The sequence below is a fragment of the Rhamphochromis longiceps genome, linkage group LG16, assembly GCF_057381845.1.
Source record: "Rhamphochromis longiceps isolate RC_006_pf linkage group LG16, R_longiceps_female_GT1.1, whole genome shotgun sequence".
Classification (NCBI taxonomy): Eukaryota; Metazoa; Chordata; class Actinopteri; order Cichliformes; family Cichlidae; genus Rhamphochromis; species Rhamphochromis longiceps.
The window spans coordinates 38668312-38687144 of NC_140572.1; the positions used below are offsets into that span (position 1 = coordinate 38668312).

Consider the following 18833-nt stretch of genomic DNA (forward strand, 5'->3'; position numbering starts at 1 on the left):
TTGTCCTGGGTTTTAACTATTTAGTAATAAAAAAGGAATCATCATAAAAACACTCAAGGTCATGAAAATGATTTGAGATTCAGCAATTCAATGACAAAAGTATCGATATCGGTGATACTGGCTCGTACTTACTGGTGTCAGATCGATACCAGAATAAGCAGTATCGCGCACCACTGCTGCTTTCTTCCCTTAATACACGAAACTGTCATTTAAAAACGACTTTTTGTATTTACATGAGTTTTTTTTTACTCTATTTTTAAAATTGTTTGATGATCTGAAAATGTGAGGAAAAGAAAAGCCAAAGAAACCAGGAAGTGTGTGTAACTGTGGTTCGTCCAAGACTCTAATATGTAATTTGTTTGATGTTGAGAGAAGCTCAGTGACACCGGCTTACGTGGAAATTATGTGCTGCTGAGAAATATTGAGCTCAGAAGGACAAAATAAAGCCGATGTGCTGCCTGGACTTACCGTTTACCTGAATCTTAATTATTATTTTTGTTTAAGGTTTCGAGTGCTTTCATGTATAATTTTAAAAATGTTCCCCTTTAAAAATTGAGAAAAGCACTTTGCATATAAAACAAAGGCCTTGATTTAAATAGTAAGATTTGAAATATTGCATCAGAGGGAATACGAGGAGCGGAATGGATGAGATGTTTGACCTTTTCAGATTTGTTCCTGGGTGGTGCATTTGCCGGAGGGTGCCGGGGGCAGCAGTGCGTTGAATTATCACTCCCACTGTTGAAACGCTCCAGACCTGATCCCACACTTGCTTCACTCCCACCACTAATGGGTTAGGAACACACTGGGAAAAAGATGGAGCGAGCGAGCAGGAGGGAGTTGGAGCCCGTCTGATTGTCCGTGGGTTAAGCTTCGAAACAAATTGCAGCTTTCGCTCTGTGCTGAGGGGAAGTAACGGCAGGTCATATTGTGGTGTCAAATCTTTAGCGAAAGCTGGTGTCATTCTGCAGTATGATCGAACTGAGTCTGTGACAGCTACCGGCAGGAAACGTGTCAACGCTTTGATAGATGCTCGCTGTATTGAAAGGCTATGATGACTTTTTAGTTGACTGGGCTTTCACTGAACTCCGCACAGTACCGAGAAGGCAAAAAGATAAGAACAAACTCGCCGAGTTGCTTTGGAATAGTTTTCCAAGTCACGAAGGACATCGCGTCTTTGTTAGAGTAGCTGTCAAAACCACAATGCCCGGGCAGCGCCAGTTTTTTTTCCTGTACAGAAATGTGTGGCCTCCTGTTCTGATAAAGACCTGCGGCCTGCAGACGACATGCCGCTGACTTAAGGACAGCTCTCTGCTGATTGATTGATTGATTGATTGAATCTTTATTTTGAACATGTTGAAAAAGTATAAAAAAAAAAAAATAGAATTAAAAGAGACAAATGAACAAAGCAAACAAAAGGAAAACGAGCAACCACAACTCCAAATAACGTCCATGTTCAAAAAGGAGCAGGAAGAAGCATAAGCTTATTTAATCCCACCCCTTTTCCACTATCTAGTATCAATAGACTACAGAAATACCTCCTTGTAATTACATTATATGTTATGTGTAATTTTTTTTTTTTTTTTTTTTTTTTTTAATATATACACATATGTTTCTATCTATCCATACCTACGTATATACACACATACGCACATATACACATTTTCAATAACCCCATTAACACCTGAAGGATACACAACCTACAATTTTATATATATATATATATATATATATATATATATATATATATATATATATATATATATACACATATACATATACACATATACATACATACATACATACATACATATATACCCATACCAACAAACCCGTGCATGCGCACACACATGAAAATATTAGACAAGAACACCCTATCAAATCTCTACCTTTTCCCTGTACCCTGTAAAAACCATATCCTTAAACCGCTTTTTAAACTGCGCCATGCTTGGACATTGCTTCATATCTTTACTTAGTCTGTTCCACAGCTTCACTCCACACACAGAGATGCAAAAACTTTTCAATGTTGTACGGATACGAGGATGTTTTAAATTTAATTCCCCCCTCAAATTGTATCCCCGTTCCCTTTTAGAAAACATTTTTAGAATATTGTCAGGAAGCAGGTTATTTATTGCTTTATATATAATTTGTGCTGTGAGAAAATGAACCAGATCTGTGAATTTTAGAATTTTTGATTTTAAGAATAGTGGATTTGTATGATCTCTGTAACCAGTTTTATGGATTATCCTTATGGCCCTTTTTTGTAATATAAAGATTGATGATAGCGAACATTTGTAAGTATTGCCCCAAACCTCTGCACAGTAATTCAAATACGGTGCAATCAGGGAACAATAGAGAATGTGGAGTGATTTGTGGTCCAGAATGTGTTTTACTTTACTCAAGATTGAGACACTTCTTGAAATTTTGTTATGTATATGATTTATATGAGACTTCCAGTTTAATTTATCATCTATAATCACACCAAGAAACTTATGTTCAAGTACTCTTTCAATTTCCACACCATCTACATGAATCTGCACTTGTGCATTTCTAAGGGAATTCCCAAATAAGATAATTTTAGTTTTACTTAGATTTAGCGATAGTTTGTTCCTGTTAAACCATTTTTTAATTTTGCACATTTCTGAAGTAATTGTATCCAGCAGCTCCTTTAGATTCCCCCCAGAACAAAAAATATTTGTGTCATCTGCAAATAATACTAATTTTAATATATCAGATGCCTTACAAATATCATTTATATAAATAATAAATAATTTTGGACCCAGTACAGAGCCTTGTGGAACACCACAAGCAATGTCCAAGCATGATGAGGAATGGACACCCAGCTTCACAAATTGTTTCCGGTCACTTAAATAATTTTTCACCCATTGCAGTACAACCCCCCTAATCCCATACCGTTCCAGTTTATTAATTAATATGTCATGATTGATTGTGTCGAATGCTTTCTTGAGATCCAGAAATACTCCAGCTGCATACTGTTTCTGATCTATAGCATTCGTAATCTCCTCAATTGATTCGATTAATGCCAGAGATGTTGATCTTTTTGATCTGAATCCATATTGACTGTCAGAGAGTAATTTATATTTATCTAAGAATTTGTCTAATCGTTTATTAAACAGGTTTTCTAGGATTTTGGAGAATTGTGGTAGTAAAGAAACAGGCCTGTAATTTGTGAAGTGGCGTCTGTCCCCGGTTTTATACAGCGGCACAACTTTAGCTATTTTCATTTTGTTTGGCACTTTTCCCGTCTGAAATGATAAGTTGCAAATATATGTTAGAGGTCCTACAATTCCTTCAATGACCTTCTTGACGATTTTCATGTCAATATCATTACAATCAGTGGATGTTTTATATTTACACATGTGTACAATGTCAATTATTTCTTTTTCCTCCACTGATGTGAGGAACATTGAGTTAGGGTTCCTATCAATCAGGTTTTCACTACAGTCTACTGATGGCAGTGACTCAGGAATTTGTTCTGCCAGTTTTGGTCCAATATTTACAAAATAATGATTAAAGCTGTTGACCTTATCAGCAGTGTTTTCCATAATATTGCCATTATCGATAAAGTATTGTGGATAACTTTGTTGTCCAGAATTATTTTTAATGATACCGTTTAAAACATCCCATATTCCTTTCATATTATGTTTATTGTTGTTCAATATTTTACTATAATACTCCTTTCTACATACACGTATAATATTGGTCAACTTATTTTTGTATTTTTTATATTTATTTTCAGCTTCTTTTGTTCTTTGTTTTAGGTATTCCCTATAGAGTGTATTTTTCTTTTTACATGCATTTTGTAAACCCTTAGTGAGCCATGGTCTATCTGAATATTTGTGCTTTCTGTTGTATTTTATTGTTGGACAGTTTTTATCGTACAACTCCATGAATATACTTAAAAATATGCCATATGCAATATCAATATCAGCTTCTTTGTACACCTTGTCCCAGTCCTGATTTAATAGATCGTTCTTAAATGCAGTCATAGTTTCTTCTGTCCTTACACGTCTGTATCTCAGTTGTTCTTCATGCTGATTTTTCTTATAATTAGTGTCATAAACTGCAAAAACTGGTAGGTGATCACTGATGTCATTAATTAATATTCCGCTCACAATGTTGTTTTCCATATTGTTAGTGAAAATATTGTCAAGTAAGGTGGCACAATGTGGTGTAATTCTGCTAGGCCTGGTTATTTTAGGATGTAAACTCAAACTGTACATAGTGTTTAGGAATTCGTCGGTCATTTTATGCTTTTTTGGATTCAACAGGTCAATATTAAAATCACCACAGATAAACATAACTTTTTGATTTGTTTTAGAGAATATTTCCTCTATGAAGTCATTAAATACTTGAATACTAGAGCCAGGTGTTCTATATATACAGCTAATTATTACATTTTTTTCTTTTTCCTTATAAATTTCAATTGTTATACATTCTAGTAAATTATCAATTACAGTTGTCATACTTTCTACCACCTTGTAGTTTAGGTTTTTATCCACATACACAGCTACTCCCCCTCCACTCTTGTTCCTTCTATTTACAAAATTCACTTCATATCCCTCCAGTCCAAAGTCCATTCCTTTCTCCGCATTGATCCATGTTTCAGAAATGGCAATAATTCCAAATGGATTTGTCAACTCATTTAGATATTCCTTTATATTGTTGAAGTTGGCATACAGACTTCTGCTATTAAAATGGATTATTGATAATTTATTTTCCGTGTTGATGGTGTGCTTAAACTGTTCATCAGTGAAGTAGCAGCAGTTACAGCTGATGTTGTAGAAGAAATTATTTTCCGGGTCTATATCCTTTTCTAAGTCTAGAACATTATGGTCTGTGTATCGAAATGTTCTCAGTTCCAGATTATCATAAAGAGAATTCCAATGAGTCATGTTGATATTGTTGCCGGATGCAGATGAAGCTCTTTTGGACTGTGCCATGTGTTGTGTTGTGTGCCACGTCACATGTGTATTCATACCTCCAGAGTAAGTTGACCTCAGTATTTGTCCAGCTCTTCCATATTTCTGATGACCAACACTTTGGCTTGTTCCGGTGTTCCATTGAGTTTAATGAATACTTTGCAGTTGGTGGTCCATGTATTTTGAATTTTTCCCTGTTTCTTCAAGTAACGTGCTTTCCTGGCAATGTCCGCATTTCTTTTTATCAGATGTTCGTTCATGAAGACATCGGATCCTTTCAGTTTCCTTCCTTGTTTTAACAGTGCTGTTTTCTGTTTTCTGTTTTCTGTTTTCTGTTTGCAAATCTCACAATGATGGCTGGTTTGTCACTGTCATTTTTTCGGGGTAGAGGGTGGCAAGCCTCAATGTTGTTATAATCCACTTCCACACCTTTGGACCGTAGAAAGGTAACCACTTGATGCTCCGTGGAGTTGACATCTTCCTCTCCTGGCCCTCCTACATTGTCAGTGGCGACCGCCCGGGCGTATGACCGGGGTTTGATGCGAAGCCCCGTGATGATAACATCGTTCATCCGGGTGTACTGCTCCAAATCCGCCACTCTGTTCTCCAGGTACGCCAGCTGCCGATCCTTCTCGGCGTTCTGGATGCGGAGAGCCTTAACTTCCTCGACCAGGTCCAGGATGGCTTTCTGCTGCAGTTTGACAGTAGAAATCTCCTCTGTCATAAACTCCAGCGACTTCTTAATATCGTCTCCTTCCTCGGCTGACAGAACTTTTTTCGGGCCCATGCTGAGAGACGCTCTCGTAGCTTTGCCGTGACGACCGGCTAGCTACTTCCCAGAATCCTTTGCAAGCAAAGATGTGCATACACTCTATGTTTCTCTCGACTTCCTGCATTGACGATGATAATTCTGCGTGCAACAACGCCTCTGCACACAAGCATTTGCATTGAAAGTGACAGAAGTCACGTCGTCTCCATTCACTCCTGTTGTGTTGACGCCCAGCGCATGTTTTCTGCTGAAACATGCGCTCATGCATGCGTTTGCTCAGTACCATCACCTCATGCTGCATCTCTTCTGTCTCCTTCTCCACCCCTCTGCTCACGCCATCCAGACATCTTGTGCGACGTAGGGGAATTTCACTGTCACAACCACGACACCTGCGTGCCCGAGGACTGGCTTTGTGACGGCGAGCCCGACTGCCCCGATGAGTCCGACGAAACTGATCACGTGTGTAAGTTTCTCATTCCATCCATTTCTTACTGATGCACAAACACCTGCCATATGAAATTCTGCCATAATTCCTCATTTGATACAAAGTTTCATATTTGCAGACTCATACTAACAGCACACAACATTATCTGTGTTTTACCCAAAAAGGTAACGTTGTTTCTATTTGTTTCCTGTGGTTTCCTCCTTCATGCAGCTTTGGTGATTCTGACAAAACTTATAGAAACAAAACATAATTTAAATACATGAAAGGAAAAAAATGTAAATATGTGATTTAAATCTATGATTTGAATCCAGGTGAATCCGGTTGTGAAAGTATGCATGCAGCATTTACAGTCACATTTGACACTTTGACTCATTTTGATGTGACTGAGATAAACTGAAGTTGACCACAGCTGCTGATCGACTCTGTGCCTCCTTGGATTTCTGCGCCTTTTGCGATTTCCTCTCTTACTGCAGCTAACAGGCTTGCTTGCTGCATGTGATGTGGCAGCACTGAACACAGGTGTGAGCCTGAGTTTTGCTTTTCTGTGTTAGGCTGTGATAAACTGGTGACGTGTCCACGGTACCTTAATTCTTACCTAATATATCATGCCATTCTCTCAGCACACAACAGTGGGATAGTTGGAGATATCTTCTGTGGGACCAGTACTTTTTAAATGAACGCGACACATCACCAGAAACGCTCGTCCCCTTTAGATTCAGTTAAATAATGCATGTAGACATTCATTTGTCTTGCAGATATGCGAGTGCTTGGTGCACTGCTGTGATTACTCACCGTCTTTAGTGTGTTATTATTACCTCTGTTTACAGAAGTGACAGTCCAATGAACTTATCTGGAATATGATGTTTTCAAGAGCTAATGGAGACGTGTCTGATCTAGTTTAAAACAAAAACATTGCAGCGATCACAAAGCAATTACTTGGTGGGATTATTGCAAGTGCTGCATGCAGACGGATATGAAGAATCAGCTTTTCCCATCCCAGCACAGTCGTGCAAACCTTCATTTATCTTTCACATCTGATTGGTTTATGTATAATCTCTGGGGCATTGTTATTTACAAACATATATTATCTTTAATAAAGAAACGCAGCAGCACGTTCGCAGTACTGTGACATAGATGGGTCTTTGTAAATGATCGCGACGCTGTCACTGTAACACAGATGAAAAAGGTAGCACAACTAAATTATTAACATTCAGCCCAGGTTCCTCATCAGTGTGAGTTATCGGGCATAATTAGGACTTTATAGTTTTGGCAGTGACATCTGTGCATAAATTGTCCACAGCGCGCAACAATTATTTATGCCCTCGCCTGCAAGAGGTCATGTATCATGTAGGCTTCTTGTAGCTGCTCTGCTTGTTGCAGAGGAAGATGAAGGACCTGATTACGTACGTCTAAATTAAATAATTACACTTAGCAGATGTTCACAGCTGTATGCGTGCTCGCTAATGTACAACAGTGCGTACGCAACAGAGATGTGGTCTGCTGCAGAAACTCCCCTGCCTCTGTGCACGCTGAGATAAAGCAACAGCCCTCTGACATTAGACATGATCAGAAAGTACAGACGGGACCTCGTAGGATGGGTTGTCTTTCTCAAGATAGAAAAAGTAAAAGCAGATAGCATGACATTTACTGCTGTCTCTTTGTTGATAAAGTGGATTGCTGTGGGGTTTTCTGTGCTACATATATAAGTCAACCTTTAATATCTCAGACGCGGCTTATTGCCTTTTTCTAAACACATCACCACCATTATTTCCAAAAACAGTCGTGTAGGACAGCATGAAGCTTTGACTGCTACAGAAACTATAGACTAATGTTCCCTTCCCTCACCACATACGTTAGCTCTTTTCGTTCCTTCGCTTGCCTCGTGATTTGAAAGATGCTTTCGTTGTTGATGATGGCCGGCGAGGCCCAGCGAGCCGTGTGTGGTTGGGCTGTGAGTGCAATTGTCTGGAAAATAACCGGGACTGGACGTATGCGTCCCTAAGAGGAAGGAAGATCATGACAGGAGTTGGTGAGTGAATGGTGGGTAATGAGAGACTCTCCTTCATTACTGAACAAGAGCCTGTAATCATACCTCTGTCGCGATTCAATGCAACATATGATTGGACAAGATGGGGAACAAAATATTTTACATCAACAAAACTGAACAAGCTGCCAGCTAGGGCTGCCACAAACGATTATTTTGATAGTTGACTAATCAGATCATGGATCCACTGGACGTAAAACGTGCAGCTTATTGCACCAGCAGCATCTGCTCTTATAAAACTATCATTAGCTTACAGCGGGAAGTGTTTCAGGTCTGTGCTAACTAAAAATAAAGACAAGATGATAGTTTAATAAACCTTTAATGAAATTTGCAGATTGTTTCGGTTTAATAAACTCAGCCGTCTGCTCCTTGCTATCAACTCTACACAGCTACATTCTCGCCTGAAAATATGTTAAACGTTTATTTTGTGACCCAGAAAGAGCAATAAGAGTAATATTAAAACTAATTAGCTGCCGCCATTGTTGGAAACTGGAATTGGCTGGGCCGCGCTATGAATTCTGGGATAGGTCGGGCCATGAAGGATACTCCCGACCCATCCTTCAAGGACGGATTTGGAGGAGTCTTTGAATTTGGACAGCCTTCATCACGTCGCTGTGACGTAATTGGCCTACAAATGTGGCCTCGAGAGGATGCGGCCTGAATCTAGAAACAGCTATGATACAGCTTCTTCTTCTTCGGGGTTTAACGGCAGCTGGCATCCTTGAACATGCAGTGCTGCCATCTTCTGTTTCAGTCCGTTATTACACTCTTAAATCCTGCTACTTATTCCTGCGTCTTTTGGGATCTTACAAAGCTGCAAACGACGCGTCGACTATTAAATCAGTCGACATAATCGTGACTACTCGACTAATCGTGGCAGCCCTTCTGCCAACAAGTGTCATGTTTATAACCCAACCACCAGCACTGAGTAAGGCCCCACTCAGTACCTGCTTCCTCCATTTAATAAGCAAAACAGAACAAAACTTTCAAAGTGTTTTACATCACAATAGATTTTAAACTGAAAACCCAGTGAGCATTGATGAGTTTTACTTCATGTAAAACGGGCACACTGGCCCCCGCTGGCTGCTCCCAGCAGACGTTTGATAACTTGTGTGATTGCTGCTCTGCCACCTGTGATCCCTGTGTGACAAAGGCTTAAATATGACAGATACAACATAGTTCCTACTCTGTGGCCATGGGCCGAGGCTTGTGCTCTAAAAAGACAATCAATTATGTGCTGGCACTTTTTGTTTGCTTTACCTTGCAGAAATAAGACCTTGCATATTCATCTAAGGAATTTTGCGTGGCTCATTACAGTGGATTATCCGTTGATAGAATCCGGATTAGATCAGCTTTGCCTTACAAACAAAGACACACGATTGGAAAGTGCTCTGCCTTCTGAAGCGGCAGCAGAGACTGCAATAACCAAGCTCCGCAATATAGGACGATGTTTACCAAGTTAAAATAAAATCAGAGGATATTTGAAGTTGTGTAGTTTATTTTGGGCGGGGGGGCAGTGAATATTACACAGAGGAATTTGTTATCTTAACACATAAAATAGCTAATACACAACAAAATTCAGTGCCATTGATGGCCTCTTTCCTTCATCCTCTGGCTCAGTGAGAGAGATGTAATCACTGCAACTTCAGAGTCTGTGGGGAGAAGGAAGAGGAAGGTGGCCTTGGATTGCAATACCTAGAGACAAGAAGGAGGCATCAGCTTATCCTATCAGCCGCAGGCCTCACGGGATTGAACAGATGATGACAGTTATTCAGGGAGCTGTGAAAACAGGCTGCTTTCAGGAATGGCTGAAGAATACTGAGCAAAAAAGGCATTTCTCCAAATGTGTAAGTGTGGAAACAAATGTTTTTGGTGGTCAGGCCTTTGCTCCGAGGGCAGCTAACATCCTGGGTGGGGAAAGGTAACGTGAAAAGATTTAGTATCTGCTCAGAGTCGAATAATCGCATTCCAAGTTTGTGCATCCCAGTTAAAAGGAAGTCAAAATGTCAAGGCAGTCTCAGGACACAGCATCTGCTCTTAGCTGGCATGTGTGATAAAGTGGGACAGTCCTAATTCACTTTCTGCAAATGTATTTTATAAATACTTCAAGTGCTAATGGCTGTCATCGTGCAGCTCTCTCTCAGTCTCTGCATTCGCGGTACACGCTGGCACACAGCGTCTTAGGACTTTAATCCTCGGCGAATCCTTCAGGAAAGGATTTCATGGACTTGTGGCTGGTCTCAGTAGCGCTGCCACGAGGAGCTTTGTGATTGTGGCGGACGTGCAGACCTGTGAGTCCTGTGATAGAACAGTGACTCCCAGAGGAAAAGACAATAAAAGGGGTCAGTGGTTGACTTCAAAAACATGGTCACAGAATCAGTTTCATGACTGTAGTGTGGCTCGACCCAGTCACACCGATGTTGATCTCAGCGAGTCGAGGCAGCTGTTCAAAGACGGCTCTCTCGAGGGCTCCGTCCTTATTCCCCTTTAACAACAGGAAGGACTCGTCTTACCAAGCCTTCTTCTAAAGCGTTAATCAGCAGCCCACAGAGAGCTTAGAACACAACGTGTGATCAAAAGGGAAAAGATGAAATAAAATCTGATCCATGATCCAGTACGTGTTCATCTTGTAGTTATATTACTGACTGTAATTTAGTTACTTAGTTCCTGACGTTTGTTTTATCTATGTTTGCAGTACGGTTGTAAAATTGTTACAGACATGAACTGGATGTTCAGATGTGTAATATTCCTAATATTCCCACACCTGCCAATAAGGATTTGCCTGAACACTTGACGTCTTATGTATCGATTGCACAAGAGGCAACATTTCATCTTTAGCAACATTCCCACTTTGTCTACGTCTTTCTAGGAACAAAGCTCAGCCAAACACACAGAACTTTTATTTTACCTACAAGTTATTAGTTCAGACTAAAAATTGGATTTAATTTTTTTATGTATCTATGAATAATGCTTACAGTTACAAAACCTCCACGAGTAAATTCAAAGGTGGAGAATGAGTGGATGGAGTGTTTAGTCTTTGTTTAAATATTTGATCACTAATAAGCGGATCGATGGTCCACAGACGTATAAAGAAAAGAAACGAGCAGCAGCATTTCCTGGTTGGATGTTACTGGTGATGTCAGAGTGGAGGCGGGGTCAGGTGTTAATAAGCGTCACAGGAAAGACCTGCACATCATTTATGCTCCTGAAAGCAGGATTTATTTTTTCATATACTTTACAGTTTTTTCTGCTGCATAATATCTGCTTTATTACAACATGGTTATAATGTGTTATAATTCAGGGAGTGACACGTTTTCATTCTCAGGCTGTAACATATTTAAACCCTCTTTTTTTCTATTTGTTTCTATTTTCAAAGCCAATTATTTTTAATAGCTGACAGATCTGGACTGTGGACAGTTTTGCAGCATAAACATATTTTACAGTAGAGCCATGCTGCTGTTCTTTTTGTGCATAATTTGGTTTCCAACAGCGTGCCCGACGCCAGACAGTGAGTCGAGTCTGCGTTGGCACCTGGAGATCTGAAAGTCAGCACTGGTTTTCAGCCTTTTCTCTTCTATGTCACGATCACTTTCTTAAATATCGAAGATGAACTCTGCAAAGTCTCGCCTGCACAGCCAGAAGTAAATTGGCGCATAGAGCGTCGCACAAAGGCAGGATCAAGGACTGTGTTGACCAAAGTGCCTCTGAAGAAAAGACCAGTATGGAATGTCCACATTTCCCAGTAAGACTGAACACTGCAGTCTTTTCTTCCATATGCCTTCCTTTAGAGATACAAACAAATATCATCATTCAGCCAGAACAACACAGCACGGTCAGACACTGTTTGCTGTCTGCTGAGCAGTAACACCTGCTCAGGTGAGCAGCTGATTTAACTAAGATGAGCAGCATCACCTCTGGTGGTATATTTATATACTGGTTCTAGTTCCACCCGGGGCCAATAAATGAATTGAATCTCAGCTTGAATGAAATAAAAATAACACTTTTAAGCTCATTAACTAATCTGACTGTTTGCACATCTGGATGTGCAGCTGACAAAGCGCCTGTGGAAATGCTGCTTAGATGTGCGGTCTGTCTGCGGCGGCGCTGCAGACGCCGTTCTCGCGCATTCCAGGCTGACTGTCAACAACCTTCAGGGTCTTTGTTATCTGGCAAGTTCTGCATTGAAATAAATGTATCACAAATGTGTGTGGGTCCCGTGAGACTTGGCGCCGGTAGGTTGGAGGTTTAGGGGGTAATGTAGCGTAGCACCTTGTTATCGAGCTGAAGGACTGGGCCTTTTGCATTATGTAACGTTTATTTTCCTTCCTCTTCATCTCTGCCTCCCTGCTGAGTTATAACACTTGTGTTGACTCATCAGAGAGGAAAAAAGAAAATTACATATACCATTATTTTAAATGTAGCTGCTTATGTGCTGGAACCAGACCACAGTTATTAGAAGCTCATTAGTACGTCGTCATTTCCCCAAAAAACAAAAGTCAGTCGGGCATCACTGTCCTTTGCTATCAGCGCAATGCGCTGCACATACATCTAGTTGGCAGGCACAATAATTTGGCTTTGTTTGTTGTAGCAGGAGGCGCGAGGCTTCGAAATAAGACTTTTAATTTACTATTTCTCTCCCTCTCTGCATTTGGAGCAGAACTTATGTACACTTCCCCAGGCTTGTGCCATCTGTTTCACCAGCAGTCTCAGTAGGCAGGAAACAGACACAACAAATACCGCGCGCGCCTGTGCACTTGGAAAGAGTCGTTCCCACGAAGCCACGATATGCTTTTAAAAGTCTCTGCGATTAAAAATGGCTTTTGTGTCAAAATGAAATCGGCGCATAAAGGCAAAGTCGTCTTCGCTGCCCTCAACGTGTCATGTGCTCACGTTCAGCTCTGCGCTCGCTGCGTTGCCCTTCCTCCTGCCGTTTAACACGTTTCCACATGCTGCAGCGTTTTGTCTTAAGCAAAACCATTAGCGGGAAATTTTGGTTGCCTGGTGACAATCTCGTACCCACACTATGTCTCACGCTTGTCAGGAGTGATGCACTGGGAGGAGCACGTCGCTTCTTTGTCTTTGCTCTCACAACCTCCTTCTCAACAGCTAAGCTGCACTGACACATTCCCCCTTTTGTATTCCCTCCTAGTACAAGTGTTGTAAAGGACAGCGTCCCAGCTTGTCACCTGCAAAACCGAAGAAAAGAGCACATTTCATAAACTTGACGTGCTTTGCTGTCATGGAACCGCTGTGACATTTAAGTGCTAAAAGCTACATTATCTCCCTGCTGCTGCAGCAGAGAACAAGGCATCAGTGTGATATGAGCTTAAAGTCAAAGTAAACACAGAGGCACGTACCTGCCGTGACAGCCAATCAGAACATCATCCCAGTCGTTGTGCTCAGAGTGCTTTATCTCACACTTAGATGGCAGCCAGGACTTCTTTCTGCATCCGGATGAACCCGAGACAATAACCTTCATTTTTTAATTGTGCATAATCTAACAGTGAAATGAACGAGCTAAAACCATCACCGGCGTTGTAGTTCAGTGATTACTCAAGGGGAAGCTGGGTTAGTGCCAGAGGATAGTTAGAGCAAATACATGTCCTCCCAACAGCTATGTGTATTATACTTTAACCATGGTCCTCATTAAAGTGTCCTCCGAGGCAAAAAATGGCTTATTTACAGGCTGATGATCAATTGATTTACCCCGTGGGCCAGCACACCAATTTGGGCCTTGGAACTTATTAAATAGTGTGAAATATATATACATAAATGCAAAGGTCGAGGCTTCTCACTAAATCTATCCAGAGCCTTTTTCTTTGAAGGGCGTGTGGTTGGTTTGCAGTGTCACCACCGCGCCTTCACTTTGGATTATTACTTTTTAAATCTGATAACAGCTGGAGACACAAACCAAGAGAGTCTGAAGATTTCTGTGTTTATTCATGAGAAATCATTCAAGCATGAACTGTTTGGAAAAATATGAAGGAATTCTGTAAGTCGCTCAAACTTAAGGTAGGAAAGGAGTGTCCTGATTGGGTGCTTCCATCTGCACTTGTTCATGGAGCTGTTCGCACTGTGGACCTGAATCAAACGTTTATGGGCTGCAGCATGGTGGTTCAAGGTTCAAGGTTCTTTATTTGTCACATGCATAGTTATACAAGTATAACACACAGTGAAATGTAGCCTGACACGCTCCTCGACATGTGCAAAAAAATGGGGGGGAGTAGAGGAAGAACATTACATATACCGTAATTGTCGGGCTATAAGCCGCTACTTTTTGCACAAGCTTTGAACCCTGCGGCTTTTAGTCAGGTGCGGCTTTTCTATGGATTTTCCATGATTTTTGTGATATCGTAAGACGATTTGTTTTGTTTGTTCCGCTGTTGTACGGCACTACGTTGCCTGGCGGAAGGATCGGGGTTCAAGAGTGGTATGTTAGTCACATGTCCGTCCGCCAGGCAACGTAGTGCCGTACGAAGTAGCGCGAAAAACAAACTTCAAAGTAGCGCTACGCATTCAGCGGGAGGCGTGGATGACGAGCGGCGATAAACTTGCGAAAAGCAAGTTATGCCCAACTCCACCGGTGGATTCTGACAGCGTGGAAAAGTGCGAAAACATCCACGATCACCAACGGATTTCGAAGGGCTGGACTGCTGCATGATGGAGAGGAGGACACCGCCACGGCCCTTCTGAGGGTGTTCGACTCTGACACTGACAACGAGGATTTCTTTGGTTTTGAAAGTGACAACGAAGGAGAGAAGCGGAGAGTGGATGACGAAGCCATCCTGAGCCTGTTTGTATCCGACATTGGAGAAGAGGACTTTGGTGGTTTTAGAGCGCAGGAAGAAGAGAAAGATGGTGAATGACTGACTTTTCTTCTTGTTAAAGCCGTGTCACTGCACCTGAGCATAAAAGGTAGTCTAAATCTATTTTTCTGGTGTGCTGTAGGCTACTGTTATGTACTACATGTGCAAATATGTACCCATAACTTGTTTTTCAAAATATTAATAAAAGGGGTGTGTCTCCAAACAGCCATCTCTTTCCTGACAATTCCCTTTGTGCATATTCTCTTACATATGATAAGTCAACATTGAAACACCTGCGGCTTTTAGTCAGGTGCGGCTAATGTATGTACAAAACAGGATTTTCCCCTGATTTTAGCTTGTGCGGCTAATATTCAGGTGGGCTTTGTAGTCCGGGAAATACGGTGTGTGTGTGTGTGTGTGTGTGTATATATATATATATATATATATATATATATATATATATATATATATATATATATATATATATATATATATATATCAATCACACCAGGCAAGACCCCAGGTGCAGGCTGTGTAAAGATGCCCCAGAGACAATCCAGCACATAACAGCAGGGTGCAAGATGCTAGCAGGCAAGGCATACATGGAACGCCATAACCAAGTGGCCGGCATAGTGTACAGGAACATCTGTGCCGAGTATAACCTGGAAGTCCCGAGGTCAAAATGGGAGATGCCCCCAAGGGTGGTGGAGAATGACCGAGCTAAGATCCTGTGGGACTTCCAGATACAGACGGACAAAATGGTGATGGCTAACCAACCGGACATAGTGGTGGTAGACAAACAGAAGAAGACGGCCGTAGTGATCGATGTAGCGGTTCCGAATGACAGCAATATCAGGAAGAAGGAACACGAGAAGCTGGAGAAATACCAAGGGCTCAGAGAAGAGCTCGAGAGGATGTGGAGGGTGAAGGTGACGGTGGTCCCCGTGGTAATCGGAGCACTAGGTGCGGTGACTCCCAAGCTAGGCGAGTGGCTCCAGCAGATCCCGGGAATAACATCGGAGATCTCTGTCCAGAAGAGCGCAGTCCTGGGAACAGCTAAGATACTGCGCAGGACCCTCAAGCTCCCAGGCCTCTGGTAGAGGACCCGAGCTTGAAGGATAAACCGCCCGCAGGGGCGTGCTGGGTGTTTTTTTTTTGTTTTTTTTTTTTATATAGGATGAGACAACGAACATCCAAGAATACATTGGGAAGATGGCCCCAACTGACCGAGTGCTCAGTGAATACCTCAGGCAGCAGAAACCCAAGAAAGAGGAGGGAGACGAGGAACCATCATGGAAGGACAGGCCCCTGCACGGTATGTACCACCGGCAGATAGAGGAGGTGGCTGATATCCAGAAATCCTACCAGTGGCTGGACAAAGCTGGACTGAAAGACAGCACAGAGGCACTAATCATGGCAGCACAAGAACAAGCTCTGAGCACAAGATCCATAGAGGCTGGGGTCTATCACACCAGGCAAGACCCCAGGTGCAGGCTGTGTAAAGATGCCCCAGAGACAATCCAGCACATAACAGCAGGGTGCAAGATGCTAGCAGGCAAGGCATACATGGAACGCCATAACCAAGTGGCCGGCATAGTGTACAGGAACATCTGTGCCGAGTATAACCTGGAAGTCCCGAGGTCAAAATGGGAGATGCCCCCAAGGGTGGTGGAGAATGACCAAGCTAAGATCCTGTGGGACTTCCAGATACAGACGGACAAAATGGTGGTGGCTAACCAACCGGACATAGTGGTGGTAGACAAACAGAAGAAGACGGCCGTAGTGATCGATGTAGCGGTTCCCAATGACAGCAATATCAGGAAGAAGGAACACGAGAAGCTGGAGAAATACCAAGGGCTCAGAGAAGAGCTCGAGAGGATGTGGAGGGTGAAGGTAACGGTGGTCCCCGTGGTAATCGGAGCACTAGGTGCGGTGACTCCCAAGCTAGGCGAGTGGCTCCAGCAGATCCCGGGAACAACAGCGGAGATCTCTGTCCAGAAGAGCGCAGTCCTGGGAACAGCTAAGATACTGCGCAGGACCCTCAAGCTCCCAGGCCTCTGGTAGAGGACCCGAGCTTGAAGGATAAACCGCCCGCAGGGGCGTGCTGGGTGTTTTTTTTTTATTTTTTTTTTTTTTATGGTATATACACTGGGTGAATGTGCAGTAGTAGCAGCAAGCAGGTGAATTCTGTACATTAATAAGAATAGACAATCTGACTGTTTTACAGGATAGACAATATAAACATATTTAAAATTAAAGGAATTGAAATGTACATTGTGCCTTGGTTTAGTGTCTGGAAGAGTCCTGTCTCAGTCAGTTATAGATGATGTGAGAGGGCGGGTGTGTGTGTTTAGGGCACGGATGGCTTGGGGAAGGAAGCTCCTCTTGAGTCTCTCTGTCCTTGCCCGGAAGATGCGGAACCTTCTACCAGATTGCAGAAGTTGGAACAGTTTGTTGCCAGGATGGGACGGGTCCTTCAATATCTGCGCTGCTCTAGTCCGGCATCTCCTGGTGTAGGTGTCCTGAAGCGGGGGGAGAGCAATCCTGCAGCAGCGTTCTGCTGTACGGATCACTCTCTGGAGAGCTTTTTGGTCCTTCACACAGCTGTTCCCGAACCACGATGTCATGTTCTGTGTGAGGATGCTCTCCACAGCGCCTGTATAGAAAATCCTGAGGATCTTTGGAGAGACCCTGAACTTCCTCAGTTGTCGTAGGTGATACAGGCGCTGCCTAGCCTTTTTGGTCTGGACCTGAATGTGGGCAGCCCATGTCAGGTCTGAGGAGATGTGGACACCAAGATACTTGAAGGACTGCACCCTCTCCACTGGAGCTCCATTGATGATAATGGGCTTGTAGTCTCTGTGCTGACCCCTTCTGAAGTCCACCACCAGCTCCTTGGTCTTGCCGACGTTCAGCTGGAGGTGGTTGTCCTGGCACCACGATGCCAGATTCTTCACTTCGTCCATGTAGGCTGCCTCATCGTTGTTGGAGATGGCACCCAACACCACTGTGTCGTCCAGTGGTGTTGGGTAAGTTACTTTAAAATAGTAACTTAGTTACATTACTAGTTACTTCTCTCAAAAGTAACTCAGTTACTTCAAGTTACTCGTTACTTTCAAAGTAACTAGTTACTAGGGAAAGTAACTTTGGTTTTACTCAGACTTCTCTTGTTAATGTGTTGTTTCCATAACTTTGCCAGCCTTCTAGCTTGCTTACGTGCCACAGTGCACTGTGCCACCGACCAATAGAAAGGAAAAGATAATGTGCATATTTCCACGAGAGAAATCCCACGCCTGGACCGTCATTGACTGCTGCCATGATTCTAGCCTACGTCACAGCGTCATGTGCGCCTTTTACATCCAACACAAAAACTGCAGTCGTGGTGCTTTGATTGTACTCAGAACTCGGAAATTCTGCCTTCTGAATAGGAAGATGTGGGTAACACCAGACTACAGATGAGCTGCATACAGGGCTGGACTGGGACAGAAAATCGTCCCGGGCATTTTGACTAGAGTCTGGCCCACCATTATAGGAAGAATCATAAAGCCTTTGAATGAAAACAAACACTGTTGTGACAGTGATGTGCACTGTTCTGATGGTATATATGCATCAATCTATCAATCGTTTGTTGTAAGATTCAGATAATTATTTTTTTAAAAGCGAGACATTTTAAACGAGAATAAGAAAGAAAAGTATTTCTTTGTGCCCCCCTCTCCCTTTTAATGCCCTACATGCCCCCCTGGCAACACTTTGCTAGACCCACCCCTGCACAGTTACCAGCTGTCAGCTACCTAAAAAAGGATCCTGGGGTTATTTGTCTCTCAGAAAC

The 18833-nt window shown here is 42.3% G+C and overlaps 1 protein-coding gene across 3 annotated transcripts in view; it reads left to right on the plus strand.

Moving 5' to 3' along the window:
* lrp1bb (low density lipoprotein receptor-related protein 1Bb) overlaps positions 1–18833 on the plus strand; it is a 296012-nt gene that overhangs the window by 69214 nt on the left and 207965 nt on the right. For all 3 annotated transcript variants that reach the window (XM_085384593.1, XM_085384594.1, XM_085384595.1), the window contains exon 2: positions 6053–6172. In XM_085384593.1, the coding sequence (XP_085240719.1) occupies positions 6053–6172 (120 nt within the window). The remainder of the gene's footprint in view (positions 1–6052; positions 6173–18833) is intronic.